General features: G+C 39.5%; 2 protein-coding genes across 9 annotated transcripts in view; one reads left to right on the top strand and one right to left on the bottom strand.

Annotated features, from left to right (window-relative positions):
* The window catches only part of LOC145939075 (growth factor receptor-bound protein 14), a 245,366-nt gene extending 219,248 nt beyond the window's left edge, over positions 1-26,118 (top strand). For all 7 annotated transcript variants that reach the window (XM_083043144.1, XM_083043150.1, XM_083043149.1 and 4 more), the window contains 3 exons: positions 16,806-17,074; positions 20,678-20,771; positions 21,109-26,118. In XM_083043144.1, the coding sequence (XP_082899270.1) occupies positions 16,806-17,074; positions 20,678-20,771; positions 21,109-21,378 (633 nt within the window). In that variant the 3' untranslated portion in view covers positions 21,379-26,118. The remainder of the gene's footprint in view (positions 1-16,805; positions 17,075-20,677; positions 20,772-21,108) is intronic.
* The window catches only part of LOC145939077 (uncharacterized), a 68,500-nt gene that overhangs the window by 22,887 nt on the left and 17,773 nt on the right, over positions 1-27,840 (bottom strand). The window contains exons 5-6 of one of the 2 annotated variants that reach the window (XM_083043156.1): positions 15,474-15,684; positions 15,345-15,388 (exon numbers count right to left, since the gene is read on the bottom strand). In XM_083043156.1, coding sequence (XP_082899282.1) covers positions 15,345-15,388; positions 15,474-15,684 — 255 coding nt within the window. The other variant, XM_083043155.1, reaches the window with a different exon arrangement.

Raw genomic sequence — 27,840 nt, 5'->3', positions numbered from 1 at the left:
TTTTTTCGGCGGGGTGTTTCGTTTTTCCCCATCGTTTTTCGATACTTTGCGAACGATTACTCTTCCGCGGACGATACGAATTTCGCCGTCGATTCCGCTTCCCCATTTTCCGAGAGGCGGTGGCTCGCAATTTCCCGACTAAATGGAACATGCTTCGTCTTACCGCGGACAATTAACGAACACTCGACAACAGGGATTGCCGAAAACGCCATTCGCGTTCTGGAAATTGTGCCTCGCATCTCGATGTTACTTTTCAGGATAACTTAAATTGCATTCGAAACTCTCCTCTCTATCTCTCTCCCTTCTTCCCTCACTCCTCGCGTTTAGGAAGTGCATTAAAGTCGGTACCGAAACAAGTTGCTTGAGGCAATCGTGGGCTCGCAAATTTACCAGTTGTTTATTATTTCTCTTAAGATCTTGTCATAAGAATGATGTGCATCGTTTATAAGTGTGTATAAAGAACAAATGATTATATTTTTAATCCTATATATTTAAGATTAAATAATGCTGCCGTGTTTTTGAATGCTATTTTTCTTGCATGAAAATCTCGTACGCAACGGAATGAAGATCAGACAGGATTATATGTTACGCCGAATTGTGACTGAATTATTCTCTTTCTCTTTTATTTGTTTTAATGATTCGTCCCCTAAATCTTCCCTCGAGATACCACGAACCACGTAATGGGACATTCCACTCTTACGTATTTTCGCGAATACAAAACAGCATAGCGAATGGTGGTAATCTCGCTCGCAGCTGTTCTCATCCAAATAAATTCCGCGTGCTTGCTTAGTAAACCCCGGGCAAACGGCGACGTACGCAATTGGCATTATATATTTTCGCCGACCAGATGCAGCCGGGAGATGCATCTTATCCCCATTGGGGAGCATCCTGCCAAGGCTAGCAGGTCCTCCTTTTCCGCCGTCACTTCCCTTCCTCCTGTCATCGCTTCCGTCTTTGTTTCTCTTCTGCGTATGGTCGATTCTATGCGCGTGCGCCCATGTAACCTTGACATTGAACGATTTCTCCCTGCCGCATCGCTCCCCTCTGCAACCACCAACCCTAGTAGCCCTTTCTCTGTCTCTCTCCCTCTTTCTCTCTTCCTCTTGGCTAACTCTGTGGCGGACATCCGCGTCATCCGCCTGGCGAATCCGAACAAAAAAATTGCAGATAAAATGAAATAACAGTGAATCGCGCTTGTCGGCCTCGACGCCCACTCCTGTCAGACCCTCCCGCTGATGCGCCACTGACACATCCGATATCCGGAGAAACGCGCTGGTTCTCCATGCTGTCTCTTCAAGGTCTTTGCAAAAAATAGGAGGCACCGGTAAACTCGCGGATACGTTTCGCGGTTCACGCGTCTCCAGTATGATAAATCAGATAAGCTATTTCTCCGTCTCTCTTCTTCTCCCAGTCTTTTGGATATTCTTCGAGATCCTTCAATAGTTTCCAATAATCTCGAGTATTGCCGAGGCGGTATCTTCCGGTATATCGTCCGAGATACTTTCCTTTCGATACTATATGAAACTCTTCGATATATTCTTCGGATAATCCTGCGTTCTATCTCGAATGTCTCGCTGTAACCAGGAAACTCGATCCGTTGGAAGTTTTACATGTGCCACGCATCAGCTGCATGCAAGGTTCTACGGACGTCATCGCGATGCGGATCGAGTATGAGGACAAGATGATGTAGCGCATGCGAGGGTATACGGCGGATGTGCATGTGTTTGTGTACGCGAGCATGCGCGTGAGTGGGTGGGTCTGATTATGGGCCCCGGGGACTCCGTTGCACTTCCTGCGCAACCTATAATTACGATTATCTAATCGCCGCTGCATTATGTAACACGGCATATAATGTCTGGCCTAACAGACGCGGCCAACGCTAGAGACCGATTCTTCTTTCCTCTTTCTTTTTTTTCTCTTACGGATATAATTTATGCGATTTCAGCGTGAGTCGTTGAAATTACAAATACATAGGAATATGAAAAGGTCTTGAGATTAAAAAAAAACTTTTTATTTCTCTTAACACTGATTAAGCTACCGTGGCCTGGTTTTGCATAATGCGACAATCTGATAAAATACGGTGAGAATGTAAAATGCAGATTACTGATAAGATGAAGTTAGATTGCGCAAATTGCGTGGAATGAAGATAGAATTTTTTCAGAGTATTTATGGATATTATGGATATGGATATGTTAAAAAATATCTTAAAAAATTGGCACCAATTTATGCAAGAACTTTATACTTCATATAACTTGTTCTATTATATAAATGTCAGTATTGACGCTGTATTTTTCAATGATAAATACGTGAGTAGTAAGTTCTGTTTTTTTGTGGCCAACTATATATCGCTTGATCTCTATCCGTTACTCAAATGTCTAAATAAATTGATTTATTATCTCTCTGCAGTAAACCGGTTACGCAAGTCCAACCGGTCGTTTACAAGAACAGGGGTCTCTCGTAACCTAGTGACACGGAGGAAACAATGATAGTCACTGTAATCTTTCACTTTCTTATTTTCTTGACAAATTCTCTTAATTTTCTAACACAAGATTATTAAGATATATGATTAAAGTAGTAGCTGAGATGCACGCAATTACGATATTTCTAAAATTATTGATTATTTATTAAATCTAATAAATATTGTGTTATTGTTAAAACGAATATTCCGAAATCGCGTAGAAAAAAAAAAAAAGAAAAAGGGCGCGATATAATCGCAAATCAGGACAGAGTCATAACTCGTTCCCGTTCGTATCGTCCTTCTTTCGGTATTTTACGACTACATCGAGTTCGCACTTTCTCTCTGTCTTTCTCCCTTTCCTTCTCTCTCGCGCCGACAAGTTAAGGCAGGAACTTTAAAGACCTTAATCATATAGATCGCCTAGCGCCAGTCATAAATATCGCCGATGCAAGCTCAGATTGGCGCGCGTCCAACTTCGTTTAACCCCCGCTTAGCTAGCTCGGACGCGGTCCGCTGTTCCGTTCCGCATTTAGCAAATTTCACGTCCTTTTCTCGTCCCCCTTCGTCCTCATCCTCTAACGCTCGTCGTAATTCCGCAGCTGCCGCGACTCTGGAGTCGCGCGATCATCAGTTATTACATAATCTACGCGGTCGTCCGTATTTTCGCGACATTCCTAATCCCGAAGCGTTCCGAGAATATTGTCGCCCATGCCAAACACGAGTATGAACATTAATTTACTTAACGGTGGTGTAAGGCAAGAGAAACTAAAGTTTTCTTGAGAGGAGAGAATAAAAGTGCATTTCTTAGATGCCGCAAAGAGAAACGCGAATAATCGCAAAATTCGATAAACTGTCTGTCACGATATGATTTTACATAGATATTATGTAAATTATTATAATTTATTATAATTTAAATATTTCTTTGTTCAGAGAGTTTATATATAATATTCCTGGCAAAATTCAAATTTACTAAATGTGAAACCGAAAATGAAAAGTATTTATAGATATAAAGGACAGATTTAAAAAACGAATTGCAATTATAAATCATAGATAAAAGCGTGGAGAAATATGAAGAATTTTTATCCTTTTGTTATTAAAAGATTGATTGCGAATCTAAAGTTATATAGAATTCTGTTAAAACACATCTCCATTCCGTAACGGTGCTTCTCTAGTCGACGTTAAAAGTGCTACTGCTTACGCACATATTTCACGGTTGCTAAAACCCCTCTAAAGTGGCCATACATTAGATTTCTTCGCTCTCCGGTGCCGCCTCACCGGTTCTCCATTGTACTCGCGAAGAGTGGTAATTACCAGCGTATTACATAACGTTGTACAATGGAAAAGGGAAGAGAGGGTAGGGACAGAGGAGGGGAATAGAAGTTTCGTCGATCGAATCTCAGGGCCATCGTCGTCATCGTTGTCATCGTCGAGGAGAAAGGAACGGACGGAAAAGGTGAACACTACACCAGGACGAACAAACGACCGAAATAGTTGATACGCCTAATTTGCATGATTACACGGGAGAGAGTCGACAGTGGCACCCGAGAGTTTGTGCATTTGCGCGCTCTAAAACCGCCAGACAATCACCGGTGGCGATGGCGATGGCGACGCGCCGCTGTGAGGGCCCGGTTTCGCGTATTTACGAGGACGACGGTAGGCATTCTTAGGTTTTACGATCGACGTATAAACGCTTAACAAGCGCGGCGGCTATGCCCGTATAATACCATGCTATACACACTACTACTATGCGGATGCACCGATGCTGTGTTTGGCCAGGTGTGCGCGTACTAGGTATAACTTTATAGGCCGCGGTAATAATTCCGGGGCGCGACGACGAATCTTACCCTCGAGGTAAAATCGAGGCTTCCTCTCGTCTGCGCCCTCCAAGTTTCAACCCCCGGGGGTTTTTCTCGCGGTTGCTTTTCTCTCGAGCTTCCTCTGCCTCTGCTTCCTTCTCTCCTCTCCTTCTACTTGGCAGGATAATCGCCGGAAGCGAAAATGGCCAGAGATTACGCGACGCGTTCTTCAAAAGGTATTTAAAAAGTACGAGCAAGAGCGAGAGCATAGATTTCTCTAGCCTGTTAAGGAGTTATAAGCGTCAATTATGCGCAAGAACGTAATTCTCGCTTGGAAAGAACGAGACACGCACTTTGAAACAAGAACTTTCTAACGCAAGTATTTTACATTGCGTGCTCGAACCCGAAAGCTCGCGGCATCATTAATATTTTTTTTGCAGTTGTTTTGAAAATTACAGAGCTTTTAACAAGTTCAGATTTAATCTACTTGATTTATATAGATTGCTTTTGTTTAATAATTTCGATCCTCTCGCTCTTCTTTTGACGAGTGTGTACGTACGCAAATTAATGATTGGCGCAGTGTACATAAGGATTAATACTATATGTTTAAATTAAAATCGAAATTCAATTCGAATTGATATACAAAATTTGCACATCGTGCATCATGATGCATCGCTTAGAAAAGCATATGATTCGACATTATGATAAAAAAAAGGATGTATATAGTTGAACGATGCTTTCACGTGCACCGGATTGACGAGTATCAAAACGAGTCGGATGACGTAAGCTTTTGGGACTTCTTGTTCAAGGTAATCACGTGCACGTCGAGGACGAGCCAGTCACGGCCAAGGACAGCCGTCAAAAGAAACCCTTTTTTCGGTTCGTTCGCCGCAGGCGGCTGACACGCGTAAATTAGTGAATGATGTGGTGAACCAATGATTTTAGTACATTGAACGATTGTAATTTTTTTTTATTTTTAGACACGAGAAAAAAAACATTCAACTGGTCGCGATTTTTCCAACACTCTTGTTACTAAAATTTCGTATTTTATTACGTATTTATTATTTTTTAATTTATTAAATTTAAATAATTAAATAATAAGTTTTAATAAATAATTCAATATTTTGTTTTTATTATTCTTTCTTTTATAATTAGCTCTCTCAATAATAAGTAAAAGTATTTTATGGTTGATAGAGTATTACTTAAGAAAAATGGTATCATATATAATTAAATTATTTAAAAAAGAAAAACGTAAGATCTCTCGAAAGAAATTTTTCGTTACGTAATCGTTGGAGGGAATTAACTTATTTTTTCATGCTTCTCAGCCTCAGATAACCCATTATTGACGCGAGCGTGCAGCAAGGCTGCAGCGGGACCGCTAATTCCGATCTTGATTAATTTACCGGCGAGCGAAGTCGGAGTTACTTCAAGTATGACTTTGCATAAGTCGCGCGCGACCGAAGATTAATCTCGGCGCAAACGTCATTAGGCCGCTGCACTCTCGAGACTTGACCCTACTAGCTTCCTCGAAAAGAGAACTTGCCTTTGAATATCATCTTGCTCAATGAATTGCTACAATTGAGAAAATAGACGAGTCTCGATGACTCGTCTATTTTCTTAATTGTAGCAATTGCGGATAAGCTTTAATATTTTGATTCTCTTCCGGATGTTAAATTAAAAATTTATTTATACTTTTTTTTATTTTTTTTTTTATTAGAAACTGACAGGGATATGCCTCTAGACATGTATGCCAAAAGAGAAACAGTGTCGCAATTAAAAGTGCTCTCGAAATAAAAAGTAGGTTGAAAAAAATTATAAATATTCTAGGATTCGATGATGAGCGTCCCGTGAAAATTTTGGCTTTCATGATACATTGTGAGAGAACGGGAATTCGTGACACTTGGCCCCCGGCAGTTAATTTAATGTTGAAATAACGAAGACCGTTTGAGCAAGTTAAAAGGTGCATTGATGTCAATAATCGGTCGACTGTCCCGCGGCGTTCATCTCTTGCTATATCTCCCTCCCTCCCTCCCCCTTTTTCTCTTTCTCTCCAACTCTTCCATCTTCCGCTCAGAATTAACGCATCTATTTTTATTCACACTGGAGCGTGCCTCTGGCAAAATTGTTTAACACTTCTGTTGGGAACATTGTACACGTGACCGATCGGCTAATTTTATCTTATGCGCGCTGGCACTTTGCCGTCTTGCACTCTTTATATTTCGCCCGTTGGATACATAAACCATATCGAGCGCAAATTCTGACACATGAATTTCGACTGCATCATATATTGTCTGATTAATTAAATTTTAATCAGATAAGTTTATAAACAAGAGTGTACATTAGAAATTTAATAAATAAACGCATTTGGATCTCATTAATTGCGCAATTTATATTAATACATAAATAATATAAAAATGTGGGCATTGTTTTATAGCGAAGAATATTTGTTATTTAAAATTATTATTATTGATAAAAGAATTATAATTACTTCAAATTATAATTTTTTAAAATAATGTAGAAATTGAATATCAAGATTTCTAGCAAGATAGTCTAATAGACGTAGTCTCAAGCAGTCTCTTGTACCAATGTATTTCTCGTCGATTCGCCGTGTATAAGCTTTACGCCGAGAAAGCCAAGAAGCTTTCATGCTCCTTCGCGAAGCTCATTCGGGGTCCTTCCCAATCTTCTTAACAAGCCATTTCCCGCGAATAACTCACGATCGATAGCTGCGAGTGCCTTTGCGCACTTCCGCCTTTGCCTACCGGCGCAATTTTCGGTTCCTCCAAGGAAGACGACGATGCGTCGCGACGTGCATTGTCGCACATCCCCCCGAGAAAGCGAGTCATCTGGTGCTATCATGCGGTTCAGACCGAGCTCTAAGAGAAGCCGAAGTGGGGCTTATGCGGCACAACAAGCCATTGTGTGCACGATTCGTCGTCTCTCGTTGCCTCTACGTCCTTCAGATTTCCGTATCCCACTCTAGGTACCACCGAGGGTGTCTGTGTTAAAAGATGCGATAGTGCACCTTGAGAGAGACACACTTGACTCGTTCAAGGACCATACATTCCTCAAGTAATTTCTTCATCACGATATCGTGTAAATATTGTTTCAAATCGGTGCGATATTTTATTAGAACGTTCTTTATAGAACGATAGATAAGAAAGATTTGTTAAATATAACTCGGTATGATTCACTCGCATTTTATCGGTAGCTTATTGATAAGTGATCGAACAAAGAATATGTCCGACGTTAATGTAAAATAATTCTTATCGCTCTTTTGCTCGCGACTTGATAAATTGTAAAATTGACGGCGAGCAACGTTAGTTTGAAAATGCGAGAATTAAATTAGTTCGGCACGGCATTAGCGCGTAATTGCAACGCGGATACGGGGCCTCGGGTTTTTCTCGGGTTTCGAAACCGCTTCGAGCGTGTCGTTTATTATTTAAATTGCACAGGCGCGACCGAGTCGATTTATCACTCTCCTCTCCTCTCGCTTTCTCGCGCTCTCTCGCTCTCGCATATATATATGCGACACATAAGGCTGAGCATAATCGCCGTGCACGTACAACCACGCGAGAGGATGCGAGAGATCGAACGCATCTGAATGCCGGTGCACGCCCACGCGACGCATTATACGCTCGCGCGACGTCGGTGACGGAGTGCAAGGGTGCACATAAGTTATCGGTCTACATCTGCAATGCCCCCATAACGACCGACGTGTGCTTTAAGCGCACGATACTTTCTTTCTTTCTTTTTCCCAACAGTAGTACAAGCTTGTTTAAAACTTGTTGGGAAACTTGTTGCAGGCGCCGTAAAGTTGGAATATTATTTAACTCGACTAGGGGTGCTGGTTAACGACACGACGAGAATGGCAAGTTAGCTTATTAGCATTTTAAGATACATAACGTTCCTCTTTTTTTTCTTTTTTATTATTTATTAACGCGTCGGCATGAGAGTCACTGAGAGAAGATCATGGTGCAAATTGTATATTTTACGGCGAAAAAAGAAAGACTCGACGAGCCCGTAATTTGATTATTATAATGAATGATGATTCCAACATCTCTGCTCTCTTTTTTGGAGAAATTGCGTGTTTATAGAGTGATAAAAATTTATGAATTACAAATTACTGACAAGATTTTTCTTTCATGCATAAAGATTCAATAATATCTGATATTTGACGTAATATCTGATAATTGACGTAATTAAAAAAATATATATATTTATTAGCACATTTATAGAAATTTGTATATCGACTGTATCTCCAGAGGATGATGTCAGACTGCTCTTGCCTCAAGTTTTTTATCCGCGTTTGCCATAAAGAGGAGAAGTACTCCGCGCGAAAGAAACGCGCTTCCCGCTCGCGCTCGAGCACGGGACGACAGTTTTTGCATAATTTTACGTCAATCATCGGTCCGGCTGGAGAGCTCGGGTGGTTGCGTAACGCGACGATAGGGATCTCTTGAAAAGCCGAGGTACCGCACAGCTCGGTCGTCCGCGTAATTTGTCTTTGTTCGACGATGTGACCGGGCTAATGTCGTCGGACGGCCGTTCTTCCATTATTTCACAGAACAAACTTCGTCTTCCCTTTCTTTCTCTTTCTCTCTCTCTCTCTTCCTCTGCACCGGACATGTTCCCAAGCGAATCGCCAGGCACAATTAACGTCTATCTAAACTACCGGTCGACTGCTATCTGAGACCGAGCGTATCCGATGCAATTTAGGAGACGTCCTCTTCTTCTACCGTGCGACTGTGCCCTCCACAATGTGAGCGGTTCGCGAAAGCTGCACCGTTGACGACAACGACGACGAAGACGTGCACCGACGACGGCATTGTGACAGTATAAATTTGCCTTTGTCCGATAACCTCGGACAATTAATACCGAGTTGCTCTACGTGCGTCATTGTGCAGTCGTACGACAGCGGCTCTCGTTGCTGCCGGCGAGAGTGTTGTGTAACATCCCTGCACAGGGATGTCGTAAGCCAAGCGATGGCCGATGTCGGAAGCGCGTTACCTAGCTTCGAATCTCTCTTTGGTCCGGATCAATTATTCGAGGTGTAATCTCTCGTACCCGTCACAAATTCCTTTCTGTATTGTAATTTTGTTTTTCTTTCTTTCGCTCGCGAATAATTTCGGATTATAGTCTCCCAGTTTCGACGAAACTTGGTAGTTTCGTTGGGTAATTTAGCGTAATAAAATACTGACGACATTTTTTGCTGGCGCTAATGTTCGAGTTTAGAGATAAAAGACGTCCCTGATGGACAAAAACTTTCTTAATTTCCGAGCATCCTTTTAGAGCACTTTTTTATTGCGAAACTTTCCTATGAAAAATACTTTTCCTCTATAGTTTCCAATACAGCACAGCGATTATAACTCTTAAGAATAGTGCGTGACCACATCGGCAACACGAACGAAAAAACTCGTTAAGAATATTTTTTATTTTATTCTAGATTTGCCGAGTTTTCCAAATAATGTAATGAGAAGGGTAAAAAATGTGATATTTGTGTGAATATTACATTGACTGTAGTGGTCTCATTCTTTTTTTTTTAATTTTTTTATTTTGATTACTGGGAGACGATTTCGAACCATGGTGACTCGTATCGGGGCACGCGGACGAGCAGGGGTGCAAGGTAAGGACATAGAGGAAGGAAGGGGTGGAAAGGGGCATCGTGATATGAGGGGGTGAGGGGAACAAAGAGCGGCATGCGCAATAGCGTCGATCGGTGCGAAGCGAGGCAGGCCCCATGTTCGTTCGTTCGTTTCTTGGCTACTCGACCCTGCACAGGGACAGTTGATGAGCGCTTAGCAACAGGCTTGTCAGGGGTTGTCAACCCTGTCCCACGAAATTCCTCGCAATCGCTGCTGCTGCTGCTTGCCATTAACCGCGCAAACGCATTTTGGAAATTCGATCGATGAATTAATGAAACCTTGGCGCGATTTTCCAGGGGAATTCTTAATTAGCCAATGAAGACGTAAAAAAAGAGATCGCGTATCTGATTTTACGGTGAAATTCTTCTGAATCTTGTTTGTTGTTAATTATACATTTTAAGGCAAATAGTTGTTCTCTTCAATATTTCCATGGCGCAAAAAACCATCTTATTGTTCTCCAAAAATAATTATATATTTTGAAGTTTTGATATATTTAGATATCTACATATTTCCAAATTTAAAAAAATCGTGAGAAACATCACAGATGAGAAATTTCCAATCGTGCAAAATGTCAAATTAAAAACCATGTTATGCAGGCTTAGAAGAATGCTGTCGGATTAAGTTCCTATAAATAAAGCGTTGCGGTGCGGCTTCTCTTTATTTCTGCAAAATATTAGCCATCTCTGGCGTCGCTCGATGAGACGAGGGGAGAGAGTGACGAGCAGCGATAAAAACCTCCCGCGGTACACTACCGGAAATAGCATATCCAACTCGATAAAGCTCTTCCCGACGTGTCTTGCACGACGTTTTCCGTCCTTGCAGGTGTTTTCCGAGTAAATATATATGTATAATGGAAATTATGCGAAAATTTCTTGCGCGTGCGTTCCGTTTTGAAGGAATCTTTTTATCTCTTTGGTCGTGTGCAACCAATGTGCCCACGTGGCTGATAGCGATAGGGCCTGGTCACCTGGAATCGATACCGCGTGAGTCGGGTCGATAACAGTAGCCGCGAGTCTCCAGGTGCAACTTCTCCCACTTTCTCCTCCTTTTCTTTACTTCGACCGTGGTTGACCCCCGCGTTGGAACTCGCGACACTCACGGAAGCCCGATGAAGATCGTTTTCCGTCCGACAATATTGCCATGCATGTAAATGAAATTTTATGTAACCAAGTATACGCTCTGAAATGTTCCGATATAGCAAATCTTCATTTAACTGGTTACATTTTTTAAATTGATTGCATATCCTATTTCTTTATTCTTATATATGTCGTTCATCGATCTTGCTTCTTCATAATCGTCTAACTGTTCGCGAGAGTGATCTCTCGACGAATTACGCTATCGCTCGGTCACCAGGCAAGATAGTAACCCAGTAACATGCAGAAGGAATGACTATTGATCGGTTGATGCGTTTTTAACTGGCGACTAGCGGGATGTCTCTTGTGATAGTGATTAAAGTCGCGAGTTGAAAATAATTCAGGTTCATTTGCTAATCGTATGATTTATCAGTATCGTCTTAAAGACTGGGGTCTTTATAAATAGAGCATCTAAACGCTATGATGACAAAAAAAGAATCGATCAAATATTTGTTTAAAATATTTAACGTAAAAAATGAGTTACTACCTCACAGTATTTTTTTTTGACTGCATAGCAAATTAAACATTTTATGTCAAAATTATTACTTGCAATATCTCAGATATGTCGTATTACTTTTATTGAATTATTTAATACATGCGTTGTTCGCATATGCGAATGTTGGACACATGTATCTGCGAAGAAACTTATTTTATTCGCGAATTCAATGATTTCTCACGTACATAGTATTCGACAGACAAGCAGCTAGCCTCGGGTAAAATGATACGCTACCGGCAGACAAGGGAGGGATGCTTTTATCGGTCGTAAAACAACGTTAGGCATTCACGATAACGAGGGAGTCGCGAAATGCCGCGGGAACGGAACGTTCGGAGGAGAGAGCGAAGGGAAATCCAATCGCTGGTGGCGCACACAGGCGATATTCAGAAGGACGCGTATACGCATACAACGTGCATGTCGTTGTTGACGATACCATATCTCGCAATTTCATAATATCACCGACGTTATATCAGCGACAATTTAAAATGTCGTAAAGCGCGAGGCGATGGGGTGATACGCGGATAAGAATGTTTATCGCGCGAAACGCTGGCGATTTCGCGAGATAGCGAAATGTTGTTAAAAAAAACAGTAATCCCGAGGATCACGAATATGATATCGAAATGGAGCGAATCAACTTGAAATCCAGTAAAGTGATGTGTACTTAACGATTAGCTGTCTTGCTGATCATTTTTGGTTAATTACAAAATTTTATTTTTGCGTTATTTTATATTATATAATAGGCGATTGTATTTTTTTTTTTTTTAATGACAACTCTGCAAAGAAACGATTACACCACGTAGCATTATTGCTAATAATACTAGATTCACGAGAAAGATATTTTTTATAAACAGAAAATACTTATATAAAGCTTTAGAGATGCATTTAAATTGCATAACTTTATCTCATCGGTGAATTTCAAGCGAATTTTCAACAGATATCAAACTCGACTTAATTACCGAGGTGTTTAACGTCAAAATCTAGCCGTGCGAAGAGATTGTAATGTATATATTAACGACGATTATTATGTTCCTTGGATGTAAAATTATAACGTTGACTTTCCATAAATGACGTAATATAATTTCTTTACGAGGAGAAACGCGGCGATGGTGGTAGTTGTGCAACCTGGACGTGTCATTTCCGACGGCTAGCGTTTCACGAAGCGGGGTGGAAGTTGATCGAAAGACGAGGGGGTTGATGAGGGAAAAAGAGAAGGAGACGGAGAACGTTATCCGCCGCACAGAGTCGTAAACTTCGAAGGAGCTTGTAATAACGATAAAACACGATGAGGAAGCCTGGCCGAGCGGAAAAGCTCTCTCTCTCTCTCTCTCTCTTTCTCACGTGCACGCTCTCTTCACTGTATATGTTCAAACCGACGAAGTTAGACCGGAAGTTGTAAACTCGCTCAAAACCGGGACGCCCGCAGCGTGTTAACTTCGCTCATCGGACATCCCTTAAAATATTATATACACGTGGCCGGACTTAGATTGGTCTCGGCTGCGCTCGTCAAGCTCGCTAAACGCTCGCCCTGGTATCACTCGATGCGCATCGTTTAAAAATCAATTTATTTGCGGAAATTCTCTCGATACGCGCTATTATTAATTTCTCGTTATATTTATGATATATCTTAACTTCTTTTTTTATTACTCTTTAATGCAAGCGAATGGCCATATTTTATCACGCTCTAGAATGAAATTCTCTCTGAGGAGAATTGATATAGAAAAATAAAAAAAAATATAGACAATATATTTTTCAAAAATTTCTACGTGCTTCCAGAAAGTTAGCGCAATTATCGTAAAAAAAAATAACGAAGAAAAGATACTTCTCACACAAAATAGAATACCATTTCTTTTATGCTAGAGAATAGTTTCTAATCGTCGAAACATCAGGTCACTGCGATATCAAGGTCATGCCAGGACGAAAGCCTATCATGAGAATCTTCCTCTGTTCTCTGTTCCTCTCTCCAGAGAGTAAGAGGGAAGTAAGCCGAAACTAAAAGGAAAGAGCCTAGTTGAACATCGATCGCGGCTACGTTACGGCGTAGAGCTGGATTTCGCATCGGCTTTCCTGGTTTCCGGCGAGGTTCCCGAAAGCACCCTCGAATTCTCGCTCCACGATAATTCGCTGATGAGGAACTCCGAGCCCTTTCTCTCTCTCTCTCTTTCTCGTACTTCTCTTCCCCGGACGTATTTACGCCGCGAGTGTCTATTTATTTTAACTAATCCACTACGTGCGTTTCGGTTTTTTGCTCGTTATCAGTTAAACCTAAAGAGCGAGGAGAGAGGTTTACTCATATTAAATTATCCTTCGGGATATAGCTCAAACATCGGTCTTTCAATACATTCATCTTTTAAATATATTCCGAATTTATTTGAAATATCGGAATATATAGGTATACTAAATATTTATCACTCTAATCTATATAGATAGTGTTAAACCAGGTGTTTCGCAGGTGCTTGTTTGGCAACCACAATTTCTAATACTTAAACTGCGAATTTGATAAGTATGATGTTAGGATACATTCGTAAAATTGTGGATTACAGGCATCTTCACAATACGTCAAAATTATACTAAATTAAAGTGTTTTAATTATAATATCTCTCTCGAGTTTTTGTCGATCATCTCACTGATGATATCGAGGTTTATTTTCGATGTTTTTTATCGTCGATTGCTAAATCGCGATTTGCGGAAAGAAAAGTCCACGGACAAAATTATTGCCGGAACACGAACCGCTATGAGTTATCGTCTGCGATTTTTACCGGTGTATCGCATCCGAACCATAATTTTACGAGAGATTTGTGAGGCGCAGTTTGTTCATCGTGGATCACCGTGAAAGAGAAGGAAACAGGAAGAGAGAATTTCTCTCTCTTTTGCAAGACGAGTTATTTACCGGACTGAAAACTATCCGCGTTTCTAATTCCAAATAAAAGCATGGCAGCCCGGAAACGGGTCTCCCTTCATCACGCCCGTCCGTAAAGGACGGGCTTCCGCTTTTGGCGGAAATAAATGTCGAAATGCTCAAACTCACACTTAAGCTGAGTTATTGATAGACGTATTTATCCTAGGACCATTGAGCATGTCGAAATTTAAGTGTGTCGCATTTTTGACCGGAACATTATATAACGGCATATCCTTTTCTAAAAAAGATATGTAAAGTCGATACTCGCATATTGAAGTTTATTGCTGCCGCTTTTCCGCGATGCTCATTGACTGTCAAGATTCGCGTTGTGCGTTATATTCGTAGCATCGAGAGATTATCATCGCGAGGGTTAGCAGTTTAACAGTTTGTTCAAAATAAAATAAAATAAAATAATGTGTGATATTAGTTTTAAATAATATATTATAATACTTTAAACTCGATTATTATTTTTGACAGTTATCAGCTGATTTCTGTAAAAAAAATATTAATCGCGGATAAAATATTATAACATATTATTTAAAACATATTATTTTATTTAATTTTATTTTGAACAAACTCTTAAACTACTAATCCTCGCGATGACAGCCTCTCGATGCTACGAATATAACGCACAATGCAAATCGAAACAGTCAATCAGCATCGCGGAAAAGATGTAACAATACTTACGAGAATGGACTTAACATGTCTTCTTTAGAAAGGGATGTTATAATATTTTTAATTCGATTAATATTTTTGACAATTACCAGCTGATTTTTGTCAAAAAATATTAATCGCGGATAAGATATTATAACATATTTAAAATATATTACATATTTAAAATATATTTTAATATTTTCAACATACTATATACATCCCCATTACCGCTATAGAAATATTTATATAAACAATTTCTCACTCACCGATACGTGCAATAGTGGAGTTGTAGTACACAGCACACATTGATCTGAAAACAAAATATTCAAATTATGTATATACCAAATATCTCATAAAGATTGCAGTTTAGAAAAAAAGTTTTTATTTGCATATACCTCGCAGTTGCCCCGATGTCGCCTGATGCCTCCCCGGGCCTCCTCCTCCTCTCTTGGTTGACCGTCATTGCTTCTTCGTAGCACTCACGACACTCGCGAAAACACGAATAATTACGATTGTCCGACACTTTACACGGCACTCCCGACGCGCGAAACTTTACACGGCACTCCCGACAGGACGCGTGAATCGCACTGTGTATCGCAATGCTATCTGTAACAAATAAAATACATACATATATTAGAATAATCTTATTATTTCGCATTATAACATACACAATATAAATATGTAAGCTAGAATTAACGATAGATATATCCACGGATCGCAACACATTCGTGCGCGCGAAAACAGATTAAGTTGGGTTATGTTGACAAGAGATTTTGCATCGAATTTTTCGCGAAATATGCGTTTCGAACAATTACGACTACATATTAACGTTGAAATTATGACATGCGATTGATAAATATTACAATACAAAGGTTAGAAATCGTTTCTAACGATTATGCTTACTAATTAATCACAGCGGGACGCAGCTCCAACTGCCTGATACTCGCGGCGTTTCGGTAATGGCCGAAGCTACAAACATCGGCAACTTCATTCTAATAGCGCGCGCGGTACTATATACATGACTTAATATTAATAATTATAATTAATTAAAACTCGAAGGAGATTCGTTTGAAAAGATATAGCTTTAGAAAGAAAAAATATTAATCGAGAATAAGGTATTATAACATATTATTTACAACATATTACTATTTTATAACTTTTATCATATTATTATTTTAAAATTTAATTAGCAAATTATAACATACACAATATAACTATAAATATGTAAGCTAGAATATATAATTAATTTGCTAATTAATTTTTACAATAATATGTTTTAAATAATATGTTATAATATTTTAAACTCGATTAATATTTTTGACAGTTATCAGCTGATTTCTGTCAAAAAATATTAATCAAAAATAAGGTATTATAATATATTATTTACAACATATTACTATTTTAATTTTTATAACATTTTTATTTTAAAATTTAATTAATAAATTAACGCTTTAATCAACTGTAAAAAAATATGAAAGTTAACTTTATATTATTATTTTTTTTTAATATCATTTTTTTAATACAAAACTGAAGAATGGCGCGCGCGTAACGCGTGCTTGGGTTATTCTAGTAACGATAAAATTGACTTCTTCTCCGAAAGAATTATAATAGTTCTTTTTCTTTCTCTCAATTAATTTTAAATGGACTGTACATTTAAGCGGAAGCTTAATTCAAGCTTTAATTTCCGAGACGAATATTTATAAACGGTTGATCCTTTCTCCTTGCAGGAGTCGATACGATCTCGCGTGGCGATGGATTTTACTGGTAGTGTGGGCAGAATAGTCGAGGATCCTAAGGAAGCTAAAGACATAGCCGAGAATGAGGGTATGGTTTGGCGACGGAGATGGCGACCGTTCTCGCGCACACCACCCGGTTGCGCTATGATGAGGCTGCATGGACTCGACAGTGGTATACATGTCCTTCAACCTTGGTTTCACGGCGGTCTCAAGAGGGATGTCGCAGCGGCTATTATAAGGGATCACGGCAGTGTTGACGGGTAAGTTCTATTATCGATTTGTAGAAAAAAATATCAACTATATTGTCAGAGTTGTAAGTGAAAAATCTTTACATTTAGCTTCACGTAAACTTTATTTTTAGAAAATTCGACTTAATCGTGCCAAGGAATTTAAACGAAAAAAATTTTAATGAATCTTTTCTTGCATTTACATTATTGAAGAATTAATTTGTATAAAATTGAATATCAAAATTTACAAAAATATGCAAGTTATATAAGAAGAGATCTTTTTCTTTATCAAACTTTCGCTATGAGAGACTCTATTTTAAATTACTCTAAAAATATAATTACGAATTTCTATAACAAAAAAAGTAAATTTACGTATATTTAAAGACTGTAGAATCTTCAACCACAATTATGTCAAAGCTACTTTTCCGGAGTTAGATTGTTTCTCCTCGACAAGTCGCTCGATCACGCCCGCGGGATGATTGATAGAGTATCATCGCGGGTTACAACTGCGGCATCGTAAAGATGCCCTTTCCCCTCCTTCCAAAATCCCAATCGCATCGATTCTAGCGATGATAACCGTCATCATCCGGAGAGGGTCCGCCTCGAACCGGTTGAGAGTTACGACCTCGAACATGCCGGCGCGAACGACACGCCTGACCGACGCTTACGTAATCCTCATCGCGATTATTACGAGCGATCGTAAATCACGATGAATTCCTATCGAGCATCCTCTGTTTCTTTCGCCCATCTTTGCTTTTCATCTTTCTCTCTCTTTGTTAATATCTTATTATTTGCTAATCTACTTGTGGTCGCTCACGTATTTGAATTTCAAAGGCGATACTTGAGGTTGCCTCACGAATTCTGTGTTTGCTTATGCGTAATGTTTCACATTTAAATAATAATAATAATAATACGTTAGTATTTTTTTCACAATTGGGAAAATATAAAAAAAATTACAGAAAAAGATCAGCTTCGCATGTGTAAAAATGCAAAAAAAGACATTGACAAGAGATGGAGCGAATACAAATCGCTATTTGCAGTTCTTTTTGCTATATTAATAATTATAGTTTCTCATTACTCAAATAGATTTATTCGAGTATAATAAATCTTTTTCTTCCTTTCATCTTCTTCCCCTTTCTTTTTTTGCCCCCCTTTCTTTTTTTGCCTTTAACTGTACCGCCTTGTCCGAATCCGTCAGTGCGACCACATTGACCTTCGCATTTAACCCGTATTGACCTCGTGGTAATCCCAGCGAGCATTACACGTGTAGACACGTCTTTGAAACGTTAGAAATTATTAATATCCTAAATTAGATTTCATTATATTCGCATAGCCACTCTTGAGATGGGACATTGCTCTCCAGAGTGCGTTACATATTTAGCGAGGCAAAATCGCACAGCGTAACTAGATACTAAGAGTAATATAAAGATATATAATCATTAAATAATAAAAAAAATATAATTAATAAAATATATATAAGAAAAATATTTGCCTGTAAAAATTGAGAAAAAACTCTGAAAACTATATAATTGAAGTAAATAATTTGCATCAACGCGCTTTAACGATTCCGACATTATGTCTCGCTAATATTTTCCCACTTGTATCTCTGGCTGTTTCAACCTAATGAGTCTTGCATTGTAGCGATCGAGTTGACGTTGATCATCTATCGATGACCTCCTCTCTCGACCCTAACCGAGTGATCAGCGGCATTTTGCCGATGTTACGGTTTCTCGCTTGTTCTATCCTCTTATCTCTTCTGTATGTCGGTGTGTGTATGTGTGTGTGTTCTTCGATCTCATCTTTTATTCGCCGTACCAGCGTCGGCAATCGCGGATAAATGGTTAATTAACGACTCTCTCCATCTATCTCGTCGCGCTTAGCTTCGGGTAATTGAGTGCTCGGAGATCACGTAGTTGTCTCCGGGTTTTACGTTCGTTCAGGGGGCCCTTGCATAAATTTGCATAATCTCGATCGTAGCCGCCTCACCGCCTTCTCGTCGTATTCTCTTCCTCGTTCTTTCTCTCTTTCTCTCAACAATGACGGAAAGAAGAGACGAGAAGAAACGGAAGGAGGAAGAGAAAGAGAGAGAGAGTCTCGTACCATTTCTACCTGGCACACGTTCATCGTGGTCGTTGTCGTTACACGCGAAAAACCTCTAATCGATTCCACTCCAAACATTGTTTACTAATCGTCTTTTGTTTCTCTCAACGTTACGAGTTAGCTCGGATAGCTCGAGAGATAGAGGAGGCCATCTATATCCTATACCGATGGACGGGCTCCTTTGTATTGTACGGAACTGTAACGTCGTTATCCTAACTCGGGATAGTCCTTGGACATTACTGTTCCGTAGCTGAAACTACCGTCGCGTCGGTGTGTTATCTGCTTGCCTGACCGACGCGGAATATTCACTCGCATGAATATTCTATTGGGTGAGCATCAGGGTTGATGGAAGGCGATGCCGGACATTTGCAAACATTACCGTCGTGTGTATATGAATAATACGGGCGAGATGATTAAAAAAACTGGGTTACGCGGCATAGATAAAAAAGCTTCTTGCAATAAAGTGAGCAACCAAATGTATTTTCGATTTTGTGCGGTAAAAGATTTTACTATTTTGTAAAGATGTTATTATGGAACGTCAATCGTTAAAATAATTTGACAAGCATCTCCTCTTTCGAAATTGCGAATCGCTTCGTACGTGGCAATGAATTTTCTTATAAACACAGCTACGAGGATTGAACAATACGTCATTAATTATATCGCGTAATACCAAAAGTATTACCAAGGTATTACCGTAATACCAAGGTATTTATCTTAATTGAAAAGAGAGCAACGTGTTTGATAAAATTTTATCGAAAAGGGAGTTATTCTCTTCGGGGACGGCAGCGGGATTCTTCAGTATAAAAGTACCGGGAAAGAAGAAGGGAACCGCTTCTTCCACTCGCCAGAGTTTTACGATCGCGTGGCCGCGTTGCGAGCATTTTACGATGCGAGTCTCTCTCTCGCTGCAGCAGCCAACCTGCTTCGTGACCGACCGGTCGGTCCTGTCGTCGTTGTTACATCCCCTGACCTCCATCCTTTCCCTCCCCTTCGTCCACTCGTCTCTGCTGTTTCTTTTTAACCGTTTCGCTCGTCCCGCTGCTTTTTACGACTATACTAATTTATACCGCGATATACCCTGGAGCCGTTGTGTATGTCCTTCCTGATATCAAACATCTAACACCCTGTGCAGGCCTGCATGTTACAAAAAAGCAACCTATCTCTCCTGCATCTCCCGACTAGTCCTGTATTCAGATATCGTTCGTTTCAGCGGTTTTTAACCTTTTCTCTTACGACTCCCGTATACATGATGATACCGTATGTATCACTTGAATGTTTCTAAAAGACTGACTGGAAAATTATTGTGCACGATAGTGTGTTTGCATAACAATGCACTTTTTATGAATATGCCATTTTATACTATATCGTATAACAATATCAATTATTTATTTTGATTGTGTCAAATTGTCATCGCGATTCCGATGTGAGAGATAAGCTTAATGTGAAATAAATCGAGCTGAATTAATTAATTTGATTAAGTCTGTGTTAATATTTATCACGAATTCTCACGAAACATTTTATTTTATGTGTTTGCAGTGTGTTTCTGGTCAGAGAGAGCAAGAGCAATCCGGGAGCCTTTGTTCTGACCTATAAGTACAACGACAAGGTCTTTCACGCGCAAATTCAGCCCGTAAGTATCTGCACCTAATCGATAATTAGCGACAAGTCTAATTGATTTCTTTATAACAAAAAATTTTTTTTAATTGCTTAATTTTTTTGCTATACAGATCAATTCTCGAATAAATTCATATTAAACTGTGCTCTGCTTTTATTTCAACATTACCAGTGTTATCTAATGCGATAAGTAATATTTTATAACAGTTTGATGATATAATTTTCTCTCTAGTTTTTTAATCTCGTTACAAATTATTATTTGAAACATACTTTTTAAATGACCTCGTGATATCTCTCAAACATTTCGCTCGAATGCATCAACATCTTCATGTGAATTAAATTTTCCTTTTTAGATTTTTGACGAACGTCGCAACTGCTGGTTATATACTCTCGACAAGGGGGCGACCAAGTTTTACGACTTGCTGCAACTGGTCGAGTTTTACCAGCTGAACGCGGGCTCGCTACCCACCCGGTTGACCCACTACGTGCAGAACGGGGTGAAGCCACCACTTCACAAGCCGGAGGATGGCGGTGCCTCGCCATCGCCGCCTGAGGGTAGCAGTCAGCGAGTCAACAGCACCGACAAGGTTGCCGAGCCGTGCGGCAAACCGAGCAGCATTTGAGTATAGGACAGCCAGCGACCCGTCGGTGTTGTCGACGGCGATCGTCTGCCAACCGTATGCGTCACCAGCAACGGACCCTTTGTCCCCGTCACCGACAACATCGTGATGGTGCATCATCATAGTAGCAACAACAATAACAAGCACCTGGGGAACAATGGTAGTGGTGACGATAACGGAAACCGCGGCGACGTCCGCGCGACTCGGTCGGGTTGCTGGAGCCTATGTCTCTGCAGTTATAACAAGTGGGATTTGTAGCGCGATCTATAGCAGCAGGGCGATATTCGAGCACGCATGAAAAAGAGGATGGCTGTTATGTCGCCAAGACGGATAAGACGAGGAAAGAAACGAGAACGGGGAAGAGAGAAACTGTGCGGCTTGAGCATCATCCTCGGATCGCGATTTGTTTTAATAAGCTGCGCAACGTGTGTGTGACGTCACTGGGTCGGCTGACCTGTGCAACAGAATGACCAATTTTTGGGCGCGAGATAATGACAAAGAAGATATGATCGTCGCGAGAAAAAGCGTAGGATCGCTGTGGTACGAGAGAAGTTTTATTTTTATTTTTATTTTTCATGTTCATTCTGTTGTTTCTGCTCACGCAGATAATGTCCAGAGTAGCGCGGCGCTGATATCCGCCGACAGCGATCCTCATATGGAAATGAAAACCTCTTCAGTGTTTTTAATCGTACATTACTGTGTTAGTCGTCGTAATAAAGGAACCATCTTGTCGTCTAGACCTTCCCAAAGATCCTTTTCCCTTTATGTTCTCTTTTCATTTAAGATTTTCAACGATAAACGCGTCTAGACGATCAAAGAAGCATCATGTATTCGTTTTTTCTTTTTTTTTTCTTTTCATTTTCTTTTCACATGTCCACGTTTGCGCAAACATGGCGCGTATGACTAGATTATTAATCGCGCGCGACGACATTGTTGTTCGCAAAGTTATTCCGTAAGAAGAAGGGAAAAGCGGGATTGCGCGCACGTGTGTGTATGCATAATGATGCGTGATGTGCATTATTTGGATGCGAGAGAAAGAAAGTGGATAGGTAAGTGTTGCCGCGGAGTACGATATAGTTGTTACACTATATCGAAATGAATTAGCAATATATAAGAGGAATACAAAGTTTGATCTTTCATGTATGCAAGGCATGAGCGCGTGCGCGTATTTGTGTATGTGTGGCTGTATGTATGCATGCATGCATGCATGCATGTATGTATGTATGTATGTATGTATGTGTGAGTACGTATGCGTGTTTGACAGAGAGATATGCGAAAGAAGTGACACGTGGTCTCCCCTTTTTCCATTTTTTTTCTCCTTTTTTTTGACGCGCGTATCGAGCGTTTCTTCTGTTTATTCGTTTTTCCGAAGAGAATGCGCGACAGAATCAACCGCGCGACTGGCTACCACACGACTTTGTCGCCTGACGATGACGACGACGACAATGACGATGACGAATTTAAACGACGAAAGAGAAGAATCGGTCAAAACAAGGGAGAGAGGAGAGTGGTATGAAGCGTCCGCGTATTCCGTTCATTAGCTGTAAGGCTGTGTCAGACATGATTACTTGGAAACAATAGTTTTGAGATTCATAATTAATTCTCGAATCCAAGGTGTTCAAAATTAAGCGAGGCAGCCTCGTCTACGGGAGGACAAGAGACATATGCTTTTCGTAGAGCTGTCTTGCGTCTTGTTTGCAAAATTTTTATTACGATACTACCGAAAAACCGAAACGCGATGCGAGTTCTCCCTGCGGAACGAAATAGGGGAGAAGCAGCATGCACACATAACATTAATGAATCTAAGAAATACAATACGATTAGTGTAAGGATCCTCAAACGTTGAGGGCCGAGGAACACGCTCGCGGATTCTTGTGGTACTGTAAAGCACCAAAAAATATGGAAGCGTGTCTCTTGACAGATATGATCTCATATTTCACAGATGTTTCAGTTGCGTGAAGCATTTGTTGGTTAATACGAATTCGGAGAGGTTCAATTAATTATTATAAAACTGTGCTAAGAGCGCGTAACATTTCGAAATAAGAGAACGAAAGAGAATGAGTGAGAAAAGGATGTGTGTGTACAATGTGTATGAAGAGGAGAATGAGAAAGAAGTTGCGAGGAGATTGGTCACGCGATAAAACACAAGAGAAAGAAGTATATTTAAATACAAAAAAAGTACATACATAATATGTATATGCATGTTCTAAATTATACAATTTAATTTTGTATTCGGGATATATATATTACTATCGATCGCGGAAAAAATCGATGGTGTGAAGTTCGTGGGTGTAGCGTCACCGGATACGAACGTTGTCGTGCATTCTAGAGATTTATAATACAGAAGTTTTTAACGTAATGTTTTTCAAATAATAATATGTGAAAGTCATATAAGATATAAAAAACGAATCGGTGGAAGTTGTGGAGCGTTGCAGGGTATGGACGCGATAGAAATTATTTACGCAATGTATTACGATTCGTCGAAAAAACAGTACCAAGCCCTTGCCCCTTATATTCGTACCTACTTTTTAATAATATATTTTTTCATCGATTATATATTTATTTAATGTCGAACGTAGCGCCTACGCGTCATCTCTTGAAGTGGTACTTTTTGAGTACGTAATTCGAAGAAGTGCAGATCTTATACAAATATGTAACACAACAATTGACACGTACACATATACACACACACAGGAATCATTGACACAGATTGCATTAAATTTTAGAATAGTAGCGCTTTATAGAACTAAATATTAGGATAACAAATTCTTCGTGAATGGGTATGAGAAAAAAACAATCTTCTGTAGAACGGTGGTCCGCAAACGCGGCGTTCATCCCCGACCCGTTCGCGTGAAGTTCCTTCATCCCTCGCAAAATTCAAGTTAAAGTCGAATTAACGAAATTACCTCTTGGAATACGCTTATCGCGCGAAAAGAAATTGTCCTTTCGGCCTTTCATGTAAATATGTCTATTTAGGCCAAAATTCCGTGTCACCCTATCCCGATCATCCTGTCTACCCGTGGCCCGTCGACAATTTGAAAATCAACTTTGATAGCGGTTAATCAATCTTGATTTTTCAAGTCGACACCGCGCGGCAACTTCCTCCTCTTTCTCCTTACAATACGAACGGAAAACGAGACTAACGCCGAGTTCCTCGTGACCACCGGCGTAAAAGAAGCTATAAATATTATTATGATGATTAATTAACTACATAAATTATAATAAAATATATTTTGTATTAATGTAGTCACGAATTAATACGGCAAACGCAGTGGTCTGTGAAGACTGAACCTAAATAAGAGAACGCAAATTAGTCCTGTGCGAATTTCATCGACGTCTGTTAAGAACAATAAAATGATCAGGTAACGGAACGTTTACTATTGTGTTTTTATTTCTATCCCCGGACAGTATTTTTTGTTTTTCGTTGGTACACACACACATTATATTTTACTCTATTTCGTTTATTTTATTATTAAGTGTTAGTTGCGCGTATTATTTGTAATTTAATAATTCATTTTCCGTATATCCCCTCGAGAGATTATTTTCCCTTTCTTCTTTGTAAAAGCTATGGCCACAACTTGAAGTACGTTGTCACAAGGAATCAAACTCGACCACACTCGTGCTATGCGATCGAATTATCCGCAGACGTTGATGAAACTCACATTATCACTCCTGACAAGCGAATAGTCTGATGCAGAGCTCGATCCTGTGTCAGCTCAAACTCAATCAATCGCACGAGTTCGATTGTATACATAAAAGTGGTACACAGATTCAATTTGAATTCGCTAACCGAGCGAAATAAAGATCCGAACAAACATATATTTAGTGGAAGCCTAAAGTCGAAGAAGAAAAAAATCAGTAAACGTACAAGTTCCGGCCAGGCTTTTTGCTGTTGCATTCTCGTGCAATTTACAACATGCAAAGGCAGCTTAATCGTAGAACATACATGTGTAATACGATAATTATGTATATCACCGTCGCGATTACTTGTCTGTCGACAGTGAATTTCGATGGGAGAAAAAGCGAGAAATGTGTGTGTGAATGGCTGTTACTATTATCTCTCGATATTGCTTATTTAATTTATTGTTGATTTAATTTTTTAGATGACGTATTTCTTCATTATAAAACTCACAATTGCTCGATAAAATTTTAATTCTAACAGAATTTTAAACTCTTGATGTTGTCAATTTGGTGTCGATCTTTCTGAATTAAAGTTTCTTGTTGCAAGCGATTTTAATACGAAAAGCTTTTCGCGAGTTCTTACTTCGAACTTTAATTTCGCGAATACGAGAGTGGGTACCCGGGTATATACATAGAAACTAAACTATATATAAAGATACATATATATACCCACTAGTCCATATTAACGACATATTAGTTGAATCTCGTGATGAGAAAAAATTCGAAATAATAAGAATCTAACGCGAAGACTTTTCTCGCAATCACGTCCAAAAAATATATATTGAATCTACTATCATGCGCTCCTCGTTCGCCGATCACAAATTACAATCGTAATAATAATAATCAATCGCGATTTTGCGTTTGCGACGGACGTGCACCGCAAACGAATGCGATTTAGAATGAAAGAAAGAGTGTACGTATGAGATGATTGCTATGGTTGAAAAAAAAATTACGAAATTACGAAAACATACCACACCCTTATAAAAGAATGATCCAAATATAGTCACTTGCGACGTGTGAGTCGTCGGGTATGATAAAATTAAATATGATATGATATAGTTATCTCTATCAGTATTTATTTTTCAATGTTGTCCTTTTTAATCTAAACTTTCGTGTCAAAAAAAAAAAAAAAATAATTGGATACTAAAGAACAATATAATAATATAGATATTTAAAAAATAAAAATAAAATTGATTTTGGATATCACGTTTTCCCCGAAAAATTGACAATGTATTGTTTTACCAATTTATTTCATTTTACTCAATTCATTTTACCCAACGACTCGTGCTGAGATAATCAAAGGGACTAATGTTCCGTCAATGGACAATCGCCGGGGGCATCCTCAATGATTGCAGGAACCATCGGTATGATGACAATCTCGGGTACCTGTGGTCAGCGAGTATGCGTTCACGGATTGAAAATAGGTCAGCTATAAAACGGTATATTATTCCTCACGGGAAGGTTTCAGCCGGGATAAACTCGCTCGAGATGGAGGTGGATCGAACGAAAAAAAAGGTGTGTCATTGCGTGTGCATGAATTGAGTGCGTAAATATGGCGCGCCGGATGCGCCCGATACAGTTTACCAAGTTTAACAAATAGAATGTATCAATCAATATTAACAGACGCACATTAAAGTATATGTTTCGAAACTTCGAAACGGATCGAAAAAGAACAATTATCCGCGTTGTGTTCTTGGTTTACAAACATGAGAAGTACCGAGAAAAACAAGAGCGAAAGCAGCATATTTTATACAGAGTGTTCACGACAATTATTTGTTAAAAGCTACAAACGATCAAAAACAATAAACGCACAAATTGCCGGACCTAGCTCAAGATCTCCAATTATTATCATAGAGATTTTTATCTTTGTCAGAGAGAGACGGGACCGGACACGATTAGAGATTTTTCGAAAGAATCCGCTCGCGAATGGCGGAGAATTAAGTAGCAAGTCGTTTCTGTTCATTACGAATCATCACCGTCCTCTTTCTCGATCATTCATCGATTCTCTGGATTCTCATTGTCCGTACCGCGAATATACACACACGTCCCTGGTTGAAAAAGATTTCTGGAAGTGCTCTTGGTACCCATGGTCTTACGGAGAAGATTTTTTGACCATTCGGTTACGTTCGTGTGCGCTATTGTTTAATAGTGATATATACAAATGATTGGGAGGGCTATAAAATGCGCTGGGTATATCTTCAATGATTATAGGGACCAACACATAAGTGTGATAAAATCGACGGGTACCTATGGTCAGTGAGTAATATACTCAATCAGGGGTGTCGTATGAGGTTTTAGAATCTTTTTTTTTTTTGACTTAGAATTTTTTTTAATAGCACTCTCTTACGCATATCTCGTGCAATGCGAATACCGAAACTCTAACGAAGAAGAGTCGACTAGCGGAATAAAGCCGCGAGGTTTCTCGCCTTTCTAGTTTCCGAAACGCGCTATCGTTTCGAGAACGTGTTTCTCTACGACTCGCAATATCCGTTCCGTATATAAGCAAAAGCGACAGCACCAAATAGTTCGACATATCGACCTCCCGCCCGACAAATCGCCCCTCCTATGCAATCAACCTCTTCTTATATGCAATAATAACTCGTTTCCTCTGAAACAACAATATTAATCCGCAATAATAATGTTAGCACCCGTAGCGCCGAGAGTCATTGTTATATCTTTGTATGAACATTTAATACGCAATAAATATGTATGTCGTCATCTCACTACATCTGCGGTGCACTTTTATTATCCTGACGTCTGTAACGTTATTTTATTGATTTCGTT

The sequence above is a fragment of the Prenolepis imparis genome, unplaced genomic scaffold (genome assembly GCF_030444845.1).
Source record: "Prenolepis imparis isolate NDT839.2.m4 unplaced genomic scaffold, iyPreImpa1.0 SCAF_7, whole genome shotgun sequence".
Taxonomy (NCBI): domain Eukaryota; kingdom Metazoa; phylum Arthropoda; class Insecta; order Hymenoptera; family Formicidae; genus Prenolepis; species Prenolepis imparis.
The sequence above is the reverse complement of the archived record's forward strand: the minus strand, read 5'-3'. Positions and strand labels throughout refer to the sequence as shown.